The sequence below is a fragment of the Hevea brasiliensis genome, chromosome 9 (assembly GCF_030052815.1).
Source record: "Hevea brasiliensis isolate MT/VB/25A 57/8 chromosome 9, ASM3005281v1, whole genome shotgun sequence".
NCBI lineage: Eukaryota > Viridiplantae > Streptophyta > Magnoliopsida > Malpighiales > Euphorbiaceae > Hevea > Hevea brasiliensis.
The window spans coordinates 17468358-17488944 of NC_079501.1; the positions used below are offsets into that span (position 1 = coordinate 17468358).

Here is a 20587-nt window from a genome sequence, read left to right on the forward strand (position 1 = left end):
CAGTAGAGAAGACAAAAGAAAAAGGAGAAATTGTTAGATACGGTCCGGTGCAATGAGTATATATATATACATTATTGTATAATATCTTCCCATTGCTTCCTTAATCTCATCACTGTTACTCTCTTCCCTGCCCATCAATTTCCACTGCCCCTTTTTTCTTCGCGCTCGGTGTGGCGTCTACGCCGTCTCATGGCCGTTCCAACCACCTCCTCTACCTCCACCACCATCAGCGATCTCCCTGATGTCATTTTATCGAACATTTTTGCTTCCATATCCGACACTCGAACACGAAACTCTCTTTCTCTAGTGAACCGCAAGTTCTTAACTCTTGAGAGAGCCACGCGCACCTCCCTTACGCTCCGGGGCAACGCGCGCGACTTTTATATGATTCCGACTTGTTTCAGATCCGTCACTCACCTAGACCTTTCTCTACTCTCTCCATGGGGTCACTCTTTGCTCGCTTCCTCGCCGCTTTCCGATCCTTTCCTCCTGGCGCACCGCCTCGGCGTTGCGTTTCCGCTTGTTACGTCACTAACGGTTTACGCTCGATCTCCGTCCACTTTGCAGATCCTCCTCCTTCAGTGGCCGCGATTGTGCTCAGTGAAGCTCGTCCGGTGGCATCAACGACCGTCGTCGCCTTATCTGGGAGCGGATATTGCTCCGTTGTTCGAGCAATGTGAAGGGCTTACTTGTCTGGATCTCTCGAATTTCTACTACTGGTCGGAGGATCTTCCTCCGGTTCTCCAAGCGTATCCTGATGTTTCCAAGTCCTTGACATGCTTGGATCTGCTCACGGTTTCATTAACTGATGGATTTAAGGCACACGAGATTCGAGCAATCACTGCTGCTTGTTCAAATCTCACCAAGTTTCTGGTTGCTTGCATGTTTGATCCGAGTTATATTGGATTCATTGGAGACGAGACGTTGCTCGCGATCGCAGCGAATTGTCCCAAGTTATCGGTTCTTCATCTGGTTGATACGTCGTCGTTGGGGAACACCAGGAGTGATCCTGAGGATGACGGGTATACTGGGGAGGATGCGAGGGTTAGTGTTGCAGGGTTGGTGGATTTTTTCTCAGGGCTTCCATTGCTTGAAGAGCTAGGTCTTTGTGTTTGCAAGAATGTTAGAGATACTGCTGTGGCTTTGGAAGCTCTTAATTCTCGGTGTCCAAAGTTGAAATTGCTAAAATTACAACAATTTCATGGTATTTGCATGGCAGTGGAGTCGCAGCTTGATGGGGTTGCACTGTGTTCGAGGCTGGAGTCATTGTCCATCAACAAGTCTGCAGATTTGACAGACATGGGCTTGATAGAGATTGCGAGAGGATGTTGTAGATTGGCAAAGTTTGAAGTTGAGGGATGCAAGAAGATTACTATGAGGGGCATCAGGACAATGGCTTGTTTGCTTCACAAGACTCTTGTTGAGGTCAAGATCTCTGCTTGTAAGAATCTCAATGCTGTTGCATCTTTGCGAGCATTGGAGCCTATTCGCCATCGAATTGAGAGACTTCATATTGATTGTATGTGGGATGCTCTGCAAGAAGAGGACAATTATGCTGCTACTTGTGGTTTCAACCTCAATGAAGCCCTCTTTGGAAATGCTGAACATGATTATTCCAAGAGCAATAAAAGAATCAAGTATTCTGCCGATGCTTTGTATTTGCAAAGCAATAGAGATGGATTTTGGAGCAAGTCCTGGGATAAACTCGTATATCTCTCTCTCTGGATTGGTGTTGGCGAGCTTCTAACTCCTTTGCCAATGGCTGGTCTTGAGGATTGTCCTAATTTGGAGGAGATTCGTATCCGGGTTGAAGGGGATTGCAGAGGCCGGCACAAACCATTACAGAGAGCATTTGGATTGTGCTGCCTTGCCCAATATCCCCGTCTGTCAAAGATGCAGTTGGATTGCAGCGACACAACAGGTTTCGCATTAACTGCCCCGTCCGGACAAATGGATCTGAGCTTGTGGGAGAGATTTTTCTTGAATGGGATAGGGAATTTGAGTCTCAATGAGCTTGATTATTGGCCACCACAAGACAAAGATGTAAACCAAAGGAGTCTGTCCCTTCCAGGAGCTGGGTTGCTTGCAGAATGTCTCACATTGAGGAAGCTATTTATCCATGGAACAGCTCATGAGCATTTCATGATGTTCCTTCTCCGAATCCCAAACCTACGGGATGTCCAACTTAGGGAAGACTACTATCCGGCACCAGAGAACGATATGAGCACAGAAATGAGAGTGGGTTCATGCAGCCGGTTTGAAGATGCCTTAAACAGCCGCCATATTCTCGACTGAAATATGAGAATGATCAATACAAGGTGATCATCACAATTAAGACTCGAAAGCTTTCGCATTTATTAAGGATGCGATTTGTTTGTGCTAAAAATTGAAAAAGACCTTATTCACGTTTAGCTATTCTCTTTTTTATCTTTTTTTGGTAGTTTCGTGCAGAAAGAAAGAAACCATAAATTATATGCAATTTCCAACAGTTAAAATTGACAAAAAAAAAAAAAAAGTGCCTTATTATCCCCTTTTCCATTGCACAGAAAGATTCAATGGTTCCATTGAAATCCGAAAACTGAAGCTTTCAAGACAGTTTACACCAGAGCCGAAACACATTGCAAAGCCTCTACATAAGGAAAAAAAAAAAAAAAAACTCAGCGGAGCGTGTACTCGCAGTCGAGCAACCGGGAGAATATATCTTCACAGCTTGGCCGTTCATGCGGTTCTGCCCAACAATCTCCGAATCAAGACGAAAGCAAAGTCAGCAGTTATATACGATAAATAGCATATTATAGCTCTCATTGATGTCAAAACATACTAAGAAATGAGTTAATGATCTTTCTTGATCTCTGTTGCTACAGATACCTGAAATTAACCTGCCCAGTGGACCGTCAGTAATCTCCAAACGGGTTCCCTCGTTAGCAACAGCATAAACTACCTGAACAGCAAAGAACCAAATGCCTTTAAGCTGGATGTATTTCAGAAAATCTCCGAAATGACCAGAGCAACAGTATATGGCTAAAAAAAGGGATAAAATCATGTTACCCTTTCTGGTGGCACTCCTTCCCATGGTCTATTCAGTGTGCAAAGCTCCCACATTATTACCCCAAGGCTGAAAATATCACATTTTTCAGTGAAGGGTTCATTGCGAATAAGTTCCGGAGCCATCCATTCTGGAGTTCCTGCAGAACAGGAGTCTCTCATAGGCGTCTCCGTCATTATTCTTGAGAGCCCAAAATCACATATCTTAACAGTCCAATGTTTATTCACAAGACAATTTGCACTTTTCAGGTCTCGGTGAACTATCTTCATCCGATGTATGCACATCAACCCCCTGGTTGTAAGCAGAAAATTCAAGTCAGTACACAGCACAATGGTGACTTCTAAATAAACCTGACAAACCTGCTTATGTATCAGATAACACTCATAATTTAATCTACTGGTAATTTGCATTAGCACATGTGCTTCAATTGTGACAAGGATTATCAATGAATAAATGATCAGTTTGGAATTTACAACTTAAAATTAATATGCAAAAAAATGTCTCAGCAGCATTGCATAGGAAATATATGAAGCACATTATCGCAAACAATGTTTCAATAACTTCAGGATACGGCAAAATGACCTTAAGTATTCGTCAGGCATGCTTGATTTACTCATCTCAACTACTATTATTCTAAGGCAGTGTTTATGTATCTTGCACCCTTAAAAACATATCAAATCTCCTGTATATCAAATTCCAGTGTTCAATGTCTCCGCCCATTAACCTAAAGAATAGAGAGCAGGACAATTCTAACACCCCTAATTTTTAAATTAATTATTTTATGGATAGATATTAATATTTTATTTTGTTTAAATTTTAGCAAATTATTTGAAATTTTTTGAATTTTAGAAATTAGGTTCGATTTTTTGAAAATATAAAACTTTGATGATTTTTAAAAATTAATTTAAAAACCACGTGACAAAACTAAAAATATATTTGGATTCCACGAATTTTTCTGAGTTTTCTAGAAATTTTTCGGAATTTTTAGGCCTTATTTTCAATCCCAAGATAGAGTAAAAATTTAAAATTTTATATCCTGAATCGGACCGGCTAAATCGAACCGGACCGAATCGGACCGTTCGAATCGGACTGGCCCTCTTCCTCTTTTTCTTTTCTCTTCCGCGCGTTGCCGATGCCTTCTCTCTTTCTCTCCCGTTTTCTCTATCCTCCCTCCACCCCTCGCCGGCCAGCCACCGCCCCAGCCTCCACCACACCCCGGCACACTTCCAGGCCACCTCCCTGCCGCGGGCAGACGCTCCAGGTGGCCCTAAACGTCGCGCGAAGTCCCCCCTGCACGAGCGCGTCGTTTCATCTTCCCGAGTCAATTCCGGCCGATCTGGCCACCGATCGGATAGGATCTTGTGCCAAACCTCATCTACATCTCGAGAGCTTTCCATAAACACCAAGAACACCAAAATCCATCGAGTGGTTTGTCCAATTTTTGTCCGGAAAGTTTTAGCCCATTTCGACTTTTGGGCTAAATTTCTCGCAAACCGTGAACCCCATGAGAAAACCAAGAATGCCAGAGTGCTCCACTCGTCGAGAGCTTCGCGGCAATACCAGTTTCAAAATTTTCTGACACCGTTTTTCGGTGGGTCCTGCGAAACTTCGTAGTATTTTTCCAAGCACTAAATGAAGTTAGAAAATTCCGTAAAAATTATATACTAACTCCGGTGTTGTGGACTTCGTGTAGATGCCTTGAATTCATGAAAATTCAACGGTTATCCAGGTCTGTAAATTTCGGGCCAAGCAGACAGGCTACCGAAAAAGTCTTGGAATTGGGTCGAGATTTTAGTTATCCCACCGTTGTCAGACGTCCCGAGCGCGTTCCCGGAGTCGGAATCGGCATATGTAAACCCGAACCTTACTTTTTCTTAATTATCTAGCGGTTGAATTTGATTAAAAATCTATAAAATATTCGTGGTAGATTAGAAAATTATAATTCATTTTGCATTAGCTTAGTAATAATGCTAAGGACCGCGGGGTAAAATTTTAGAATTTTTAGAATTCATTTCGATAGTTTTTGCAAAAAGGGTTAATTATAAAGACTAAACTGTAATTTTTCACATTGTGATTGTTGACTGTTTGGATGGACCTAGGAGGCGCTATGTGATGTGATTGAGTTGTGGATGTGTGATTTGTGGATATAGAAGTGCATTTTGAGCCCTTTTACAGGTTGGGTAAGTCCTAGGTATAGGGGAGACTCTGCAAGATTTTCGGCACGACTTAAGACATCTTTGGTCTTTTCTTAATTTGTATTGAGTCAAATGTATTAAATAATTGTAATAATAATGTCAGGGGAGCCGGGACAGCCTTCCTCCTCCGCCCAGCTGTCATAGTAACTTCGGTTAAGTCTGTGAGTAAAATATTAATTTTAATTGTACTTTTGATATTATTATATATTCAAGCATGCCCATACATCACTTATAAATATGTATCTATGTAGTTAAACACTAAGCACGTTTTATATTGCATTCATAATTGTTGAAGTGCCATAGATGTTTGTGGTAATTGGAGTAGTGTGTGTGTGTGGAGTGCGTGTGGTATGATATTGGATATGGACAGGACGGGTAGTCACGGCTTGAGAGACACTTGCTGGGACCCGGTCCTTCGGGGTAGATATGGCTTGAGAGACACTCACTGAGACCCCGCATTTGATTTATTAAGCGAAAGTCCGGCTTAAGAGACACTCGCTGACAGATGTTGGATTAAGAGGGCTGTATAGGGGATCAACTCCCATATATGTATTGTTTGACAGTGTTGAGTGTGTGAGTGCTCCAAATTGCCTTTTTGCTATTATGATATAAAAATTATGATGATGTTGTATTTCACTCCACATGGTGCATTAGGTTTATATAGCTATAGAAATTATGGTTAAAATTGATATTTTACTCTCTGAGTCGAACGCTCACGCTATAGGGGGGTTATTTGTTGTGGCTAACCTGCTCTTCTTCTTCGCAGGTCCATTAATAGTATTTAATGTATTTTGTACAATAGAGTTAAATTTTAGACTCCGCATGTGTTAAAAGCACTTATTTTTATTTTGGGCCTGTATTATAAAAGTTATATTGGACCTGTAAAATTATTAACTGTATGCATAATGGGATTGGATGAGGGAGCTGAGCTCCCATTTGAGTTATGACATTTTGATTATGTGGAGGGTGAGCTGAGCTCCCCAATTTATTATATATTGTATTTACAAGTCGAGCGAGTCAAAAACTCCCCGTTAAATGGTCCATTTTATGACCAGACTCTGTCCGGTTGAATTTCTTGAAATTGGGCGCAAATGGGCCTTAGAGTTTGGTTGAGGAATAGTTAGGCTTATTACAGGCCTTGGGGGCTTTAGGCTGGCCCAGGTCCTAGTGTCGGTCCGGCCCATAGGTTGGGTCGTGGCAAAATGTGGTATCAGAGCTTAGGCTTCAGATTTATAGGGAATATTTGTCCAAAGTGTTGGGAAGAGTATAATGGGAGTCAAATGCGGAGAATAGGGACCACATTCATCTTGCATTGTCATCTTTGCTTCTAGTTTCTGCTTTATATAATTGTGTGTAAATATAAGTCTATAGAGCTGTGTAACATACCATTTTGAAATTTTGTAGGCTAATACTGCTGAATTTCAGGAAAATGTGTAGAAGCAGAAGAGCTGCCACTGCACCAGAACCGGATGTGCCTAACGAGGTGTCGGCACAAGATGAGGCGCCTGCCCCGAGGAGGCAGAGTAGGAGGCCTAGAGCTGCTCAAGTAGAAGAGCAGCTGACACCAGTTCAGGATCAGTCTTTTATGGCTTAGGATCCCATGGACCCAATGTCAGCTACCTTAGCCGAATTACAGAGAACCATCGATATGATGGCACAGTATATGGTCCACCCTCCCCAACAGCAACAGTCTACCGCACCAAGAGGGGAACTTTACAAACAAATAATTAATTTCAAAAAATTGATGTCCGGTACTTATGATGTGTCAGATGATGCCTATCGGTTTTTGGATTCCAACAAACAGGCAGGAATGCAGTTGCAGTTGACTGATATGAGGCTTATAAAGTGTGTGCAGCATGTCATGGGGCCTGTGCCTAAGCAATAAATGAATGACTACATATTACCTCGGATTGAAGGCTTGTCTTGGACTCAGTTTGTGAAACTGTTTATCAACAGGTTTATGGCAGAAAGCTTCAGAGATCAAAAACAGTGGGCCTTTGAGGACAAGGAGGACGTGGATTTAGAGGCAGGTCAGGAGGTAGAAGTCAATATAAGAGTTCTGCAACGCAGGGTAGGGGTCAAGCTCGAGTTGTCACCTTGACCCAACAGGATGCTCAGGCTTCCAATGCAGTTGTGGTAGGTATTCTTGTAGTCTGTTCCTATGAGGCTCGTGTTTTGATAGATCCGGGTGCTACGCACTCATTTGTCTCTCCAGTTTTTGCCACGAGATTGGGTAGGAACCCTACAACTTTAGAACACCCTTTGTCTGTAGCTACCCCGCTTAGTGACAACATAGATGTGGATATGGTTTTTCCGGGTAGCCTATTAGTAGTGGATGAAACAATCCTCCCAGCAGACTTGGTTCATCTACCAGTAATGGATTTCGATGTAATTTTGAGAATGGATTGGTTGGCAACTCATTATGCCACTTTAGACTACAGGAACAAAAGGGTATACTTTCATATACCTGGTATGGCAGAGTTTAGCTTTGATGGTGACAGGAACGTGGCTCCATATAACTTGGTGTCAGCAATTAATGCTAGAAAAATGTTGAGCCGTGGATGTCAAGGGTATTTGGAATTGGTGAGAGATACATCTGTAGAAGGTGTTAACATTGAAAATGTTCCTGTTGTCAGAGAATTTATGGATGTCTTCCCTGAGGAGCTTCCAAGGTTGCCACCAGGAAGGGAAACAGAGTTCTGCATTGATATTGTGCCGGGTACAAACCCCATATCAATGCCGCCTTATAGGATGGCACCAGCAGAATTGAAAGAGCTAAAGGAGCAATTACAGAAGCTTTTGGACAAGGATTTCATACGTCTGAGCACTTCACCTTGGGGCGCTCCTGTTCTATTTGTGAGAAAGAAAGATGGGTCCTTGAGGTTGTGTATTGACTATAGACAGCTGAACAAGGTGACTGTTAAGAACAAGTATCCACTTCTTCGGATCGATGATCTGTTTGATCAACTCCAAGGGGCTAGATTCTTTTCCAAAATAAACTTATGATCAGGCTACCATCAGTTGAGAATCAGGAATGAGGATGTGTCCAAGACAGCATTCGGGACAAGATATGGTCATTATGAGTTCTTGGTAATGTCTTTTGGACTCACTAATGCACCAGTGGCCTTCATGGACTTGATGAATAGGGTGTTCAGGCCATTCCTGGACCGTTTTGTCATCGTATTCATAGATGACATTTTAATATACTCTCGGACCGAGGAAGAACACGTGTGGCATTTGAGGATGGTGTGCAGACTTTGAGGGAGCACCAGCTATATGCCAAATTTTCAAAATATGAATTTTGGCTAGAAAACATCTCATTCTTGGAACACGTGGTTTCTAGTGAAGGCATTCAAGTGAATCCCAAGAAAATTGAGGCTGTAACTGATTGGCTTAGGCTTACAACAGTCACTGAGATGCGAAATTTTCTGGGCCTAGCTGGCTACTATAGGCGTTTTGTGCAGGATTTTTCCAAGATAGCAGCTCCCCTAACTAAGTTAACTCGGAAGAATGTTTCATTCATTTGGACAGATGATTATGAGAAGAGTTTCCAGAAGCTTAAGGAGTGTCTAACCACCGCCCCTGTGTAGACATTACCGATGATTGGTGTGTATTGTGATGCCTCCAGAGTTGGCGTAGAGTGTATTTTGATGCAAAATGGAAAAATAATGGTTTATGCTTCAAGGCAGCTAAATAGGCATGAGCAGAACTACACCCCCCATGATTTGGAAATGGCGGCTGTAGTTTTTGCACTAAAGATCTGGAGACACTACCTGTATGGTGAAGTGTGCGAGATATACACTGACCACAAGAGTTTAAAGTACATCTTCCAACAGAGGGATTTAAATTTGAGACAGAGGAGATGGATGGAGCTTCTGAAGGACTATGATTGTACCATCCAGTACCACCCTGGGAAGGCCAATGTAGTAGCAGATGCTTTGAGCAGAAAATCTTCTGGCAGCTTGGCGCACATATCAACGGAGAAGAGACCGTTGATTCAGGAAGTACATGAGTTAATGGATCAAAGTCTGATTTTAGATCTTTCTGATGAAGGGGTATTGTTAGTCCATTTTTCAGTGAGACCAGACCTGCGAGATAAAGTTAGAGTTTCTCAGCACAGAGACCAGCAATTGATGAAGATCATAGAAAGAGTACAGCAGGGTGAAGGTGGTGAGTTTGGATTTGCCAATGATGGCGCCCTTATGCAAGGTTCCAGGATATGTGTGCCCGACGTGGACAATCTCAAAAATAAAATCATGCGAGAGGCACACTATACACTGTATAATGTCCACCCAGACTCCACCAAGATGTACCATGATATGAAAGATAGCTACTGGTGGAATGGCATGAAGAGAGACATAACAGACTTTGTGTCCAAGTGCTTGACTTGTCAGAAGGTGAAGTTTGAACACCAAAGGCCGTTAGGGAAGCTGCAAGAGCACCCTATCCCAGAATGGAAGTGGGAAATGATTACTATGGATTTTGTGACTGGATCGCCTCATACCACGCAGGGATATGATTCGATATGGGTAATTGTAGACCGTCTGACTAAATCAACTCATTTCTTACCTGTGAAGACCACATATTCTGTTGCATAGTACGCCCGGCTCTATATTCGAGAAATAATCAGATTGCATGGAGTTCCTGCTTCCATAATATCTGACAGAGGGCCCCAATTCACTTCTTGGTTTTGGAGGAAATTGCAGGAGACACTTGGCACACAGTTGAACTTTAGTACCACTTTCCACCCTCAAACAGACGGGCAGTCCGAAAGAACAATCCAAACACTAGAAAACATGCTTCGCATTTGTGTTTTGGATTTTGGAGGTCAATGGGATGATCAGCTACCCTTGGTGGAGTTTGCCTACAACAACAGTTATCATTCCAATATATGGATGGCATCCTATAAGGCACTATATGGCAGAAAGTGTAGGTCTCTTCTGTGTTGGACGGAAATGGGAGAAGCGAAGGTGCATGATATAGACCTAGCGCAGTACGCTTCAGAGATGGTTTTTTTACTCAGGGAACGATTGAAAACAGCTTTCAGTAGGCAGAAAAGTTATGCAGATCCCAAACGGAGGGATGTGAAGTTTGCAGTAGGCGATTACGTATTCCTAAAGGTTTCTTCGATAAAGGGAGTCATGAGATTTGAAAAGAATGGCAAGTTGGCACCTCGATATATTGAACCTTTTGAGGTTACTGATAGAGTTGAAGCAGTTGTCTATCGGTTGGAGTTATCACCCAACCTTTCTCATGTTCATCCTGTATTTCACATCTCCAAGCTCAGGAAATACATACATGATCCTTCTCATGTGTTACAACCGGATATAGTAGAGTTAAAGGAAGACTTGACGTTTGAGGAGCAACATGTAGCCATAGTGGACTAACAAGTGAGGCAACTAAGATCAAAATAGATCCCTATGGTTAAGATTTTATGAAGGAGCCAGTCAGTGAAAGAGTGCACCTGGGAGTCAGAGCGGGACATGCGTAGCAAATACCCTTATTTATTTAATGTGTAATTCTTATCTTTTATTCTGCCTTGTGTAAAATTCGAGGACAAATTTTCGGTAAGGGGGAAAGAACGTAACATACCTAATTTTTAAATTAATTATTTTATGGATAGATATTAATATTTTATTTTGTTTAAATTTTAGAAAATTATTTGAAATTTTTTGAATTTTAGAAATCGGGTTCGATTTTTTGAAAATATAAAACTTTGATGATTTTTAAAAATTAATTTAAAGACCACGTAGCAAAACTAAAAATATATTTAGACTCTACGAATATTTTTGAGTTTTCTAGAATTTTTTCAGAATTTTTAGCCCTCGTTTTCGGTCTCAAGGCAGAGTAAAAATTCAAAATTTTGTATCCTGAATTGGACCAGACTGGATCTGACCAGTCGAATCGGACCAGCCCTCTTCCTCTTTTTCTTCTCTTTCGCACCTTCCCAATGCCTTCTCCCTCTCTCCCATTTTCTCTCTCCTCCCTCCACCCCTCGCCGGTCAACCACCGCCCCAGCCTCTCCCACACGCCGGCGCACCTCCAGGCCACCTCCCCCCGCCGGCCAACGCTCCAAGTGGCCGAAAACGTTGCGCGAAGTCCCCTTGCTCACGCGTGCGTCGTTAAGTCTTCCCGGGCCGATTCTGGCCGATCCGACCACCAATCGAACCGGGTCTTATGCCAAACCTCATCTACACGTCGAGAGCTTTCCATAGAAACCAAGAACACTAAAATCTATCAAGCGGTTTGCTCAATTTTTGTCCGAGAAGTTTCAATCCATTTCGACTTTTGGGCTAAATTTCTCGCAAACCGTGAACCCCACGAGAAAACCGAGAGTACCAGAGTGTTCCACTCGTCGAGAGCTTCGCGGCAATACCAATTTCAAAATTTTCCGACTTCGTTTTTCGGTGAGTCCCGCAAAACTTTGTAGTATTTTTCCGAGCACTAAATGAGCTCAGAAAAATCCGTAAAAATTATATACTAACCCTCGTATTGTGGGCTTCGTGTAGGTATCTTCAATTCACGGAAATTCAACGATTGCCCAGGTCTGTAAATTTCGGGTCTGGCAAACAGGCTACCGAAAAAGTCTTGGAATTGGGTCGAGATTTTGGCCACCCTACCATTGTCAGACATCTCGAGCGCGTTCCCGGAGTCGGAATCGGCATAGGTAAACCCGAACCTTACTTTTTCTTGATTATCTAGCGCTTGAATTTGATTAAAAATCTATAAAATATTCGTGGTAGCTTAGAAAATTATAATTCCTTTTGCATTAGCTTAGTAATAATGCTAAGGACCGCGGGGCAACATTTTAGAATTTTTAGAGTTCATTTAGATAATTTTTGCAAAAAAAAGTTAATTATAAGGACTAAACTGTAATTTTTCACATTGTGATTGTTGACTGTTTGGAAGGGCCCAGGAGGCGCTATGTGATGTGATTGAGTTGTGGATGTGTGATTTGTGGATATAGAAGTGCATTTTGAACCCTTTTGTAAGTTGGGTAGGTCCTAGGTATAGGGAAGACTCTGCTGGATTTTTGGCACGACTTAGAACATCTTTGATCTTTTCTTAGTTTGTATTGAGTCAAATATATTAAATAATTGTAATAAAATTGTCAGGTGAGCCGGGACAGCCTTCCTCCTCTGCCCAGCCGCCATAGTGACTTCGGTTAAGTCTGTGAGTAAAATACTCAACTCAACTCAACTAAGCCTTTATCCCAAAGATTTGGGGTTAGCTATATGGATTCGTTTTTTCCACTCTAAACGATTTTGGATTAAATCCTCAAAAATGTGTAATGCTTCTAGGTCATGTTGTACTACTCTCCTCCAAGTCAATTTAGGTCTACCCCTTTTTTTCTTTCTATCCTCTAACCTAATGTGCTCTACTTGTCTAACTGGAGCCTCCGTATGTCTACGCTTCACATGACCAAACTATGTCAATCTCCCTTCTCTCAACTTATCTTTAATTGACACCACTCCTACCTTTTCTCTAACACTCTCATTACGGACTTTATCTAGTCTAGTATGGCCACTCATCCACCTTAACATTCCCATCTCTGCAACTCTTATCTTAGACACATACGACTCTTTCAGTGCCCAACACTCAATACCATATAACATAGCCGGTCGTATGGCTCTACGGTAAAATTTTCCTTTCAACTTATTGGGAATTTTACGATCACATAAAACTCCCGTGGCATGCCCATATAACATAGCCTGTCGTATGGCTCTAAGTAAAATATTAATTTTAATTGCAATTTCGATATTATTATATGTTCAAGCATGCCCATGCATCACTTATAAATATGTATCTATGTAGTTAAACACTAGGCACGTTTTATATTACATTCATAATTGTTGAAGTGCCATGGATGTTTGTGGTAATTTGGAGCAATGTGTGTGCGTGGCGTGCGTGTGATATGGTATTGGATAGATAAGACGGGTAGACACAGCTTGAGAGACACTCGTTGGGACCCGATCCTTCGAGGTAAACACGGCTTGAGAGACACTCACTGGGACCCCGCATTTGGTTTATTAAGCGAAAATCCGGCTTGAGAGACACTCGCTGGCAGAGGTTGAATTAAGAGGGCTGTATAGGGGATCAGCTCCCATATATGTATTGTTTGACAGTGTTGAGTGTGTGAGTGCTCCAAATTGACTTTTTACTGTTATGATATGAAAATTATGATGATATTGCATTTCACTCCATAGGGTGCATTAGGTTTAGATAGCTATAGAGATTATGGCTAAAATTGATATTTTACTCTCTGAGTCGAACGCTCACTCCTGTTCATCTATTTTTCCAGGCTATAGGGAGATTATTTGTTGTGGCTAACATGCTCTTCTTCTTCGCAGGTCTATTAATAGTATTTAATGTATTTTATACAATTGAGTTAAATTTTAGACTCCGCATGTGTTAGAAACACTTATTTTTATTTTGGGCCTGTATCATAAAAGTTAGGTTGGACCTGTAAAATTATTAACTGTATGCATGATGGGATTGGATGAGGGAGCTGAGCTCCCATTTGAGTTATGACATTTTGAATATGTGGAGGGTGAGCTGAGCGCCCCAATTTATTATATATTGTGTTTACAGGTCGGGCGAGTCAAAAACTCCCCGTTAAATGGTCCATTTTATGGCCGGACTCTGTCCGGTTGAATTCTTGAAATGGGGCTCAAATGGGCCTTAGAGTTGGTTGAGGAATAGTTAGGCTTACTATAGGTCTCGGGGGTTTTAGGCTGGCCCAGGTCCCAGTGCCTGTCTGGCCCATAGGTTGGGTCATGACAACAGTACATAAAGCCAGTATCAAGTTCTTCTTAGTGAAGCATGAACATAAATTCTGAAAATCATGAGACTCCAATTTAAAAAGTGAAAAATAGAATATCAAACATTAAATTTGAGGATACACACTAGTAACAACAAATGAAACAGTCAAATTCTGTGGCTCAAAGATGCATTCATAAATGCATTTACGTGTACACATCACATTACTTCTGAAACCAGCTAAACTTTACAAGTTAAGAACAGGATGAAATGTTGGGTGTAAATACTATAAATATTCCAAAAGCACACAGATTAGAAAGCAAGCTTAACCTTCAAAAAATTTCACAAGTTAGGATATGCCAACACACCTGCATATATCACGCAACATTTTTAGCCTCCTCCGCCAACTAAGCTTCTTCTTCTGACCACTCATATGGATCAAATAGTACAACGACCCCATCTCCATATATTCAGTAACCATTGACAAGTGAGGGGGCTTCATGCAAGCACCCAAGAATAAGATAACTGCAAGAATCTCTCCAATTCAGCAACAGTCACCAGAAGAAAAAGCAATAAAGAGTAAAAGGAGCTCTTAGTTTTCATATGGCTATATGATCAGAGTAAAATTTCTAAAAATCGCATCATAAATTAAAATCCAAATATTTAGACAAAGAAAACTGTCCCCTTTACTTTGATGGGTTAGATCTTGTTAATTTTACATTTACAAGTCATACTATGTTAACTGTCACTAGCAGACGTAATCTCGGAAGAATGAATGTAGTATATTCTAACATTAGTAGGTGAAGGGGAATACCATTGGGATGTCGAAGTCGGCTAGAAAACAGCACATGCATAAACCAACACAGAGAGTCAGAAAGATACGAGGATAGAATAGAACTAAAACAATTAGCTTATTTGACAAGAATGGACCTAAGAATGGATATCTCGTTGCAAAAGTCCTCCATGTTTTCAGCAGTTAGATCTTGCTCTAGAAAAACCTTGATTGCAACATCTGTTCCATTCCATATGCCACGGAAAACTTCCCCAAAAAACCCTAGGTACAGCAAAAGAAAACTTGATTCAACAGAGCAGTTTTTAGACAGTGGAGTTAGAAATGAAATGTCTATACTCCTAGTCCTAGAGGACAAATTTAAGGCTCCATTATTACTCTTTAATCATAAATATAATTAAAAGTGAACCATTTTGGATGGCTATGCTATTTCCCCCTCTTTTGACACTCTGTGTGGGGGAACTCAATTTCCAAGGTTTAGTACTAATAACCCAGGCATATTGAAATGTAAGCTTGTTTGGTCAAGCAAGTATAATTGTTCCATTTTTTAGCCTGTTCTTTCTGGTAGATAGGCAATGATCTAAGTAACTAAGTTTCATTTCCACGGTGCAAACTTCTGATACGGTTTAAGAGGACCTTCAAGACAATTGTATAGACTATAGAACACAATTTGGAGCAATGACACCCACAGTAGCTATGCCTAGACTGCAACTGTAGCAGTACAAATTGAACACTTTCAAACTGAACATATTGCCAAGAATTATATAAAAATAAAAAAAAATAAAAAAGAAAATGAGCTTACCAATGCCAACACGAGTACTGAAACTGTAGCAGTACAAATAGAACAATTTCAAACTGAACATATTGCCAAGAATTATAAAAAAATTAAAAAAAAAAAGAGCTTACCAATGCCAACACGAGTCCCAATATTTAATTCTGAAAAATCAATATTCCATTCTTGGAATGGTAATAGAGGCTGATTGTGGAACGTGGGAGATTCAAGAACTTTGTTCCATGTTGAAACCATTTCATCATTCACATAAACAGAACGCCCCCTTCTTTCTGATGTTTGACTCCTGTACTCATGTGGAGATGATGGCAACGATATAGCTTTTTGGGAATTTATGTGGTCCCTTTGAAGGGTATATAAGGCAGACTTTCTACCAGATATTTCATCATGACCATCAAGATCAAAATTAGATACCTGAAAAAAAAAAAAAGTAATTACCTACAAAATACAACCAGGAAAGCCAGGAAAAAGATTCAAAATACATGTTCATCACAGAACTTCCATGTATCTCGCAAAGGCCTATGGTGCAAATTAATCCAACTTCAACTAGCAGTGAGAAAGAAACGGCAAATGAAACACAAGTGATTTCTTTGAAACCTATAATAACAAAAATTTCACAAAAAAAGCACAGACGACAATCTCTTTTAAGCATTTTTTTAAAAAAATTTGTACTTGGGAAACTCTGAAAAATAAAATGGAAGTAATAGCCTCAGAAAAAAAGCACTCAACTCCCCAATCTTGGTGAATACCTGCTACCAATACTCCTTTTTTTAGGAAAAATGGTTAGAATAAAAAGAAAAAGAAGCAAATGACGTAACACTGTAGAGACACCATAAATACAATTTCATCCAAAAGTAATCAGGCCAGAAAAAGATGCTCCTTACAAATTCTTGCACTTCAGTCCAACCAAACATTCCAAAACATGGTCTTCAAGAACTCGGCAATTATATCCACCAAAACATCCCCAATGCCACAAAACACATCTCCAGAACCCTTCCTGTCTTTCTACCTCCCAAAGTTATTCAAATGCATAAAAAAAATGCAGCTAAGTTGGTGGTAAACCATTGCCTAAGTTATTTTCAAATACTTTCAGAAACAATGTAAATACTGATTCCAATACACCTCAAAAGTAACAACTACCCTCTACCACACCACAACCCCGCCCGCCCACCCCCCCCCCCCACAAAAAAAACCCGGTCTCTCTCTTCCCTTCTCCTCTTCATTTGCCCAGCTGTTACAACCATTATGTGACCATGGGAAACAGCTGTTATGGACATTTTAGCCAATTCAGCTCTGTTTCAGTGTGATTTCAAATTCACATCACAGTATTCTAATTTCTAACAGGGAATATCATATCAAATTAGCAACAGTTATTTAAAACCACAGTCTTGCCTAGTCCCATGTTGTAACATCCCAAGTGTTCAGTGGGATAATAAGGAAAGATAAGGGTTTATATAATCCTTAGCCCTAGCTGCTAAATAACTTGGGTTAACCATTTTGAGCCTTGTGGTTTAGGGTCTGAAAGTTATTTAGGTCAGCTAGGCTGGGTGTTACACATGTTCCAGTACACAATACCAAAAGCAAACTAAAGGAACAGTTTATGACACAACACTTGATTTATAGAACTAGGAATACTTGCAAAGGATGTTCAGTCCCAACCATAGGATATCCACCATTGAAGCAGAAAAGTATCACAAGCATAGACATTCAAAATTATTTATTAGATATGCCAAGTCAAATCATAACCTATATCTCAAAAATTATCCCATGGTATCATGACCAAATATCCATAATCTCCTTGCAGGGAGATTCCACAAGAAGGCTTCCATATATCATCTCACCATAAGAATGGCAGCCCATCAAAGCAGATAGCCCAGGCCACAGCATATACCTGGTTTAAAAAGCCATGTACTTGCTTACGCTACCTCATTTGAACATCCATGTGCTTACAATCAAATCCCATATCAAGCAGAAATTTAAAATGGTGAACGTGCTCTCACAGCACAATAAATGACAACCAAACCAAATTGGTTGTGTACTTAGTGGATACAGGGACAAAGGGTGCAATTATTGGGTCGCCCTACAGAGTACAGATTCAAAACCTCTACGAAAATAATAAGCAGATATGTTGTATATCTGCATATATACATATAAGATACAAATGAACCATACCACATAGAACAAGTTTTATGCAATGCCAAGGAAAACATCAATAATTGTAAATTTTGTTGTCATACAAGTGAAGCATACATTTTTCTGGAGATCTGGGCAATTGTCCTTGTCATCTAGAGAGTTTGCAAATGACCTATCATCACCCTGCTCCCTTAAAAGCCGATTTTGCTTCAAAGATTCATTCATTGCACGCACAGCCCTGAAATAATTCATGATGTCCTGAATAATCTTTACACATAAGAACAAATCTTTTTTTTCAGAATTAATCAAATCCACACATCAGTCAAGAAATAATGGAAAAACATCAAGTAGAGGATTACATTGTCATTGGACAATACAACCAATTTATGGACAAAAATACATATATGCACTTTCTGTCCCAACCATCCTAATGTTTTGAAACATGGAAAAACTGGTTACAAACTGGTTCAATAATTTACTAAACAACAACATAAACAAGGCAAAAGGTTCTTTGTGAGACTTTCTTTGTATGAACCTGGTAAGAAAATTATCATACCAGTGACCTCTACTCAAGCTAATTTTACATCTCCTACTTCATCCCCAGTTTGTTAAAGTGGCAATTGCACATATTTTATTTTCTGTTTGGAATAGCAAGAAAGGAGCTTTGTTGTTGTTGTTGTTGTTTTCTTCCGAATAAGAAGAAACATTTCCTAAAAAGGAGGGCTGGGAGAGCGGGGCCTAGAGGTTCAACCAGATTTTGAAGCAAAACAGAATCAGTTACAGCAGTGATTTGGAGAGGAGTCTTCAATAGCATCTTATAGTTCAGTAACTTAATTTATTGTGTGATGGTTGTTACATTCCCAAGACCACTTTTAAATCCATGACATCTACATGTTAGTCAATCTATGTCACCAAGCAAGATATTTGGCATGCACAACTAAGTTTCAACAGGCAAGATAAATGAAACTAATTGCTCCAAATTACTAAATTGAGAATATTATGTCCACTAGGTTACTGTTGCAGCATTTTATGAGCGTTAGCATAAATTTGAACTAATTTCAGCAAGTCCTACATGCTTCACATTTCACCTACAGTCTCCTCCTCTCATAACAAATATATATATAAATAAAACCATAAAGATGAATACATACTGCCATCAGCCCTACCTTCCCCTTATAGAAAACATTTAAACAAATTAACAGTAACATAAAACTTGGTCTATTGCATGTTTAAAATTGTCAAAGCCATAAAGATTATATGAATTCAGAGAAAGATGCAAATAATTCTATAAGTAAAAGAAAATGAATGATAAATAGATGTCAACATGTTTCCTAAGCCAATCCACAACAAAGTTGGCATATATTTAAAGAACAAATAGGCATTTTACCCAAATTGAACCAAAAAAAAAAAGAAGAAATAAAAGAGAGAGAAGAAGAATAATTAGGAGAAAAGGAAAGAAAGAGGACACGATAAATCAATTGCAATGCTGTAGTTTCAAATATAAATTTAAGGTTAGCACTAATCAACCTTACGATATCATCGCCTATCTCTGGGGTCATGCTAATGCTTCTTCTTCTTATTCTACGAGCTTCTGATGTTGATGCACCCTCTGTCCTGCAGCTATAAATAAATATTAAAGCAGTTCTCAGCTTTGAAATAAATTATTGCCCAAAAAAAAAATGAGACAACCATAAAATTAGATGCAAGCTACTATCGACTGTTTATAGTTCAGAAGAACTGTCTAGTAAGTTCAACACAGGAACATGTTCTTGTACAAACAAACAAAATAATAAGATGAAACCTCTGAAATAATTTCCCCTCCATATTTATAAATTGGGAAATAATCTAATGTTCCTTGCACATGAGTAATAGGATCAAACAGGTAAGTACCTTGATGCAACTTCATCATCAGCATAATCACTAATTGAGTGCCTGTCACCGCTTAACATGGACCGTCCACGCGCTCGAAATGAAGGATGCTCTGGACTGCAAAAGCACCTCAATGAAAGATGACAACTAAAAGCTAATAATAATAATAATAATAATAAATAAATAAATAAATAAATAACACCAGTTAATTTTACAATTTAAAATACCCAGTCCAGCACAAAGAATAGATACTTTTACTAGTGAATTTAAGATTAATTTCACTCAAAATCACTGAACTTATCAAATTTCATTGTGGTCTCTAAATTTCAATTTGTGTATCAAAATAAATCAACTTTGATTTTGTTTCAGTAAGGTCACTTTCACTAAATTTTGTAAAAATTTAGCCATAATTTTTATGTGACAACAAAATATAAAAGCTCTACAGTCAATAGAACTGCACACCAGCATGTGAAATATCAGTGCATAAATGTTTGACAGATAACATACAGCAGCAGGAACAAGAATAGCATGCTTTAAAATCCACCTAAATGTCAATCCAATACAGAAAGGGTTTAAAATAAACCTTGAACTAGCAGTCCGCTGTTCAGCAATGACCTTTTTCCGGCTACGTCTCCAAAAGGTATTAGCAATATTGGGATCACTGTGTGATGAGCTGGGAGAGGAAGGAAGAACAGGAACATCCCACATTATGCTAGAAATCAAATAAAAAAAATAATTGAAAGAAAGAAAGATGGGAAAAAAAAATCATTACAAAAGCCATAATAGCACGAAGGAAATTCTCAAGAAATGAAATCAATATTACTTCATTTTCCTGTCAATAGAGGTAGCAGAACGCAACATCATATTTCGCAATGCAGGACCTGAAACATTTGCAGCTGATTCTAACTTCCTATGCAACTGAAGGCTCTCATCTTTTTCAGCACTGTGAAGGACGAGAGAGAGAGAGAGAGAGAGAGAGAGAGAGAGAGAGAGAGAGAGAGAGA

General features: G+C 39.8%; 2 protein-coding genes across 6 annotated transcripts in view; one reads left to right on the forward strand and one right to left on the reverse strand.

The window, feature by feature from the left end:
* LOC110665047 (F-box protein MAX2) lies at positions 1-3463 on the forward strand. Its single transcript, XM_021825013.2, has 2 exons — positions 1-2318; positions 2547-3463. Exon 1 carries the CDS (start codon positions 190-192, stop codon positions 2293-2295), a length of 2106 nt encoding a protein of 701 aa, XP_021680705.2. The 5' UTR covers positions 1-189; the 3' UTR covers positions 2296-2318; positions 2547-3463.
* LOC110665046 (probable serine/threonine-protein kinase SIS8) overlaps positions 2511-20587 on the reverse strand; it is a 26179-nt gene continuing 8102 nt past the window's right edge. For 2 of the 5 annotated variants that reach the window (XM_021825009.2, XM_021825008.2), the window contains exons 6-17: positions 20407-20526; positions 20167-20295; positions 19605-19700; positions 19242-19334; positions 17832-17952; positions 15698-15995; positions 14932-15055; positions 14816-14835; positions 14370-14526; positions 3049-3337; positions 2869-2941; positions 2511-2740 (exon numbers count right to left, since the gene is read on the reverse strand). In XM_021825009.2, coding sequence (XP_021680701.2) covers positions 2658-2740; positions 2869-2941; positions 3049-3337; positions 14370-14526; positions 14816-14835; positions 14932-15055; positions 15698-15995; positions 17832-17952; positions 19242-19334; positions 19605-19700; positions 20167-20295; positions 20407-20526 — 1603 coding nt within the window. In that variant the 3' untranslated portion in view covers positions 2511-2657. The remainder of the gene's footprint in view (positions 2741-2868; positions 2942-3048; positions 3338-14369; positions 14527-14815; positions 14836-14931; positions 15056-15697; positions 15996-17831; positions 17953-19241; positions 19335-19604; positions 19701-20166; positions 20296-20406; positions 20527-20587) is intronic. The other 3 variants (XM_058153222.1, XM_058153221.1, XM_058153220.1) reach the window with 3 other exon arrangements.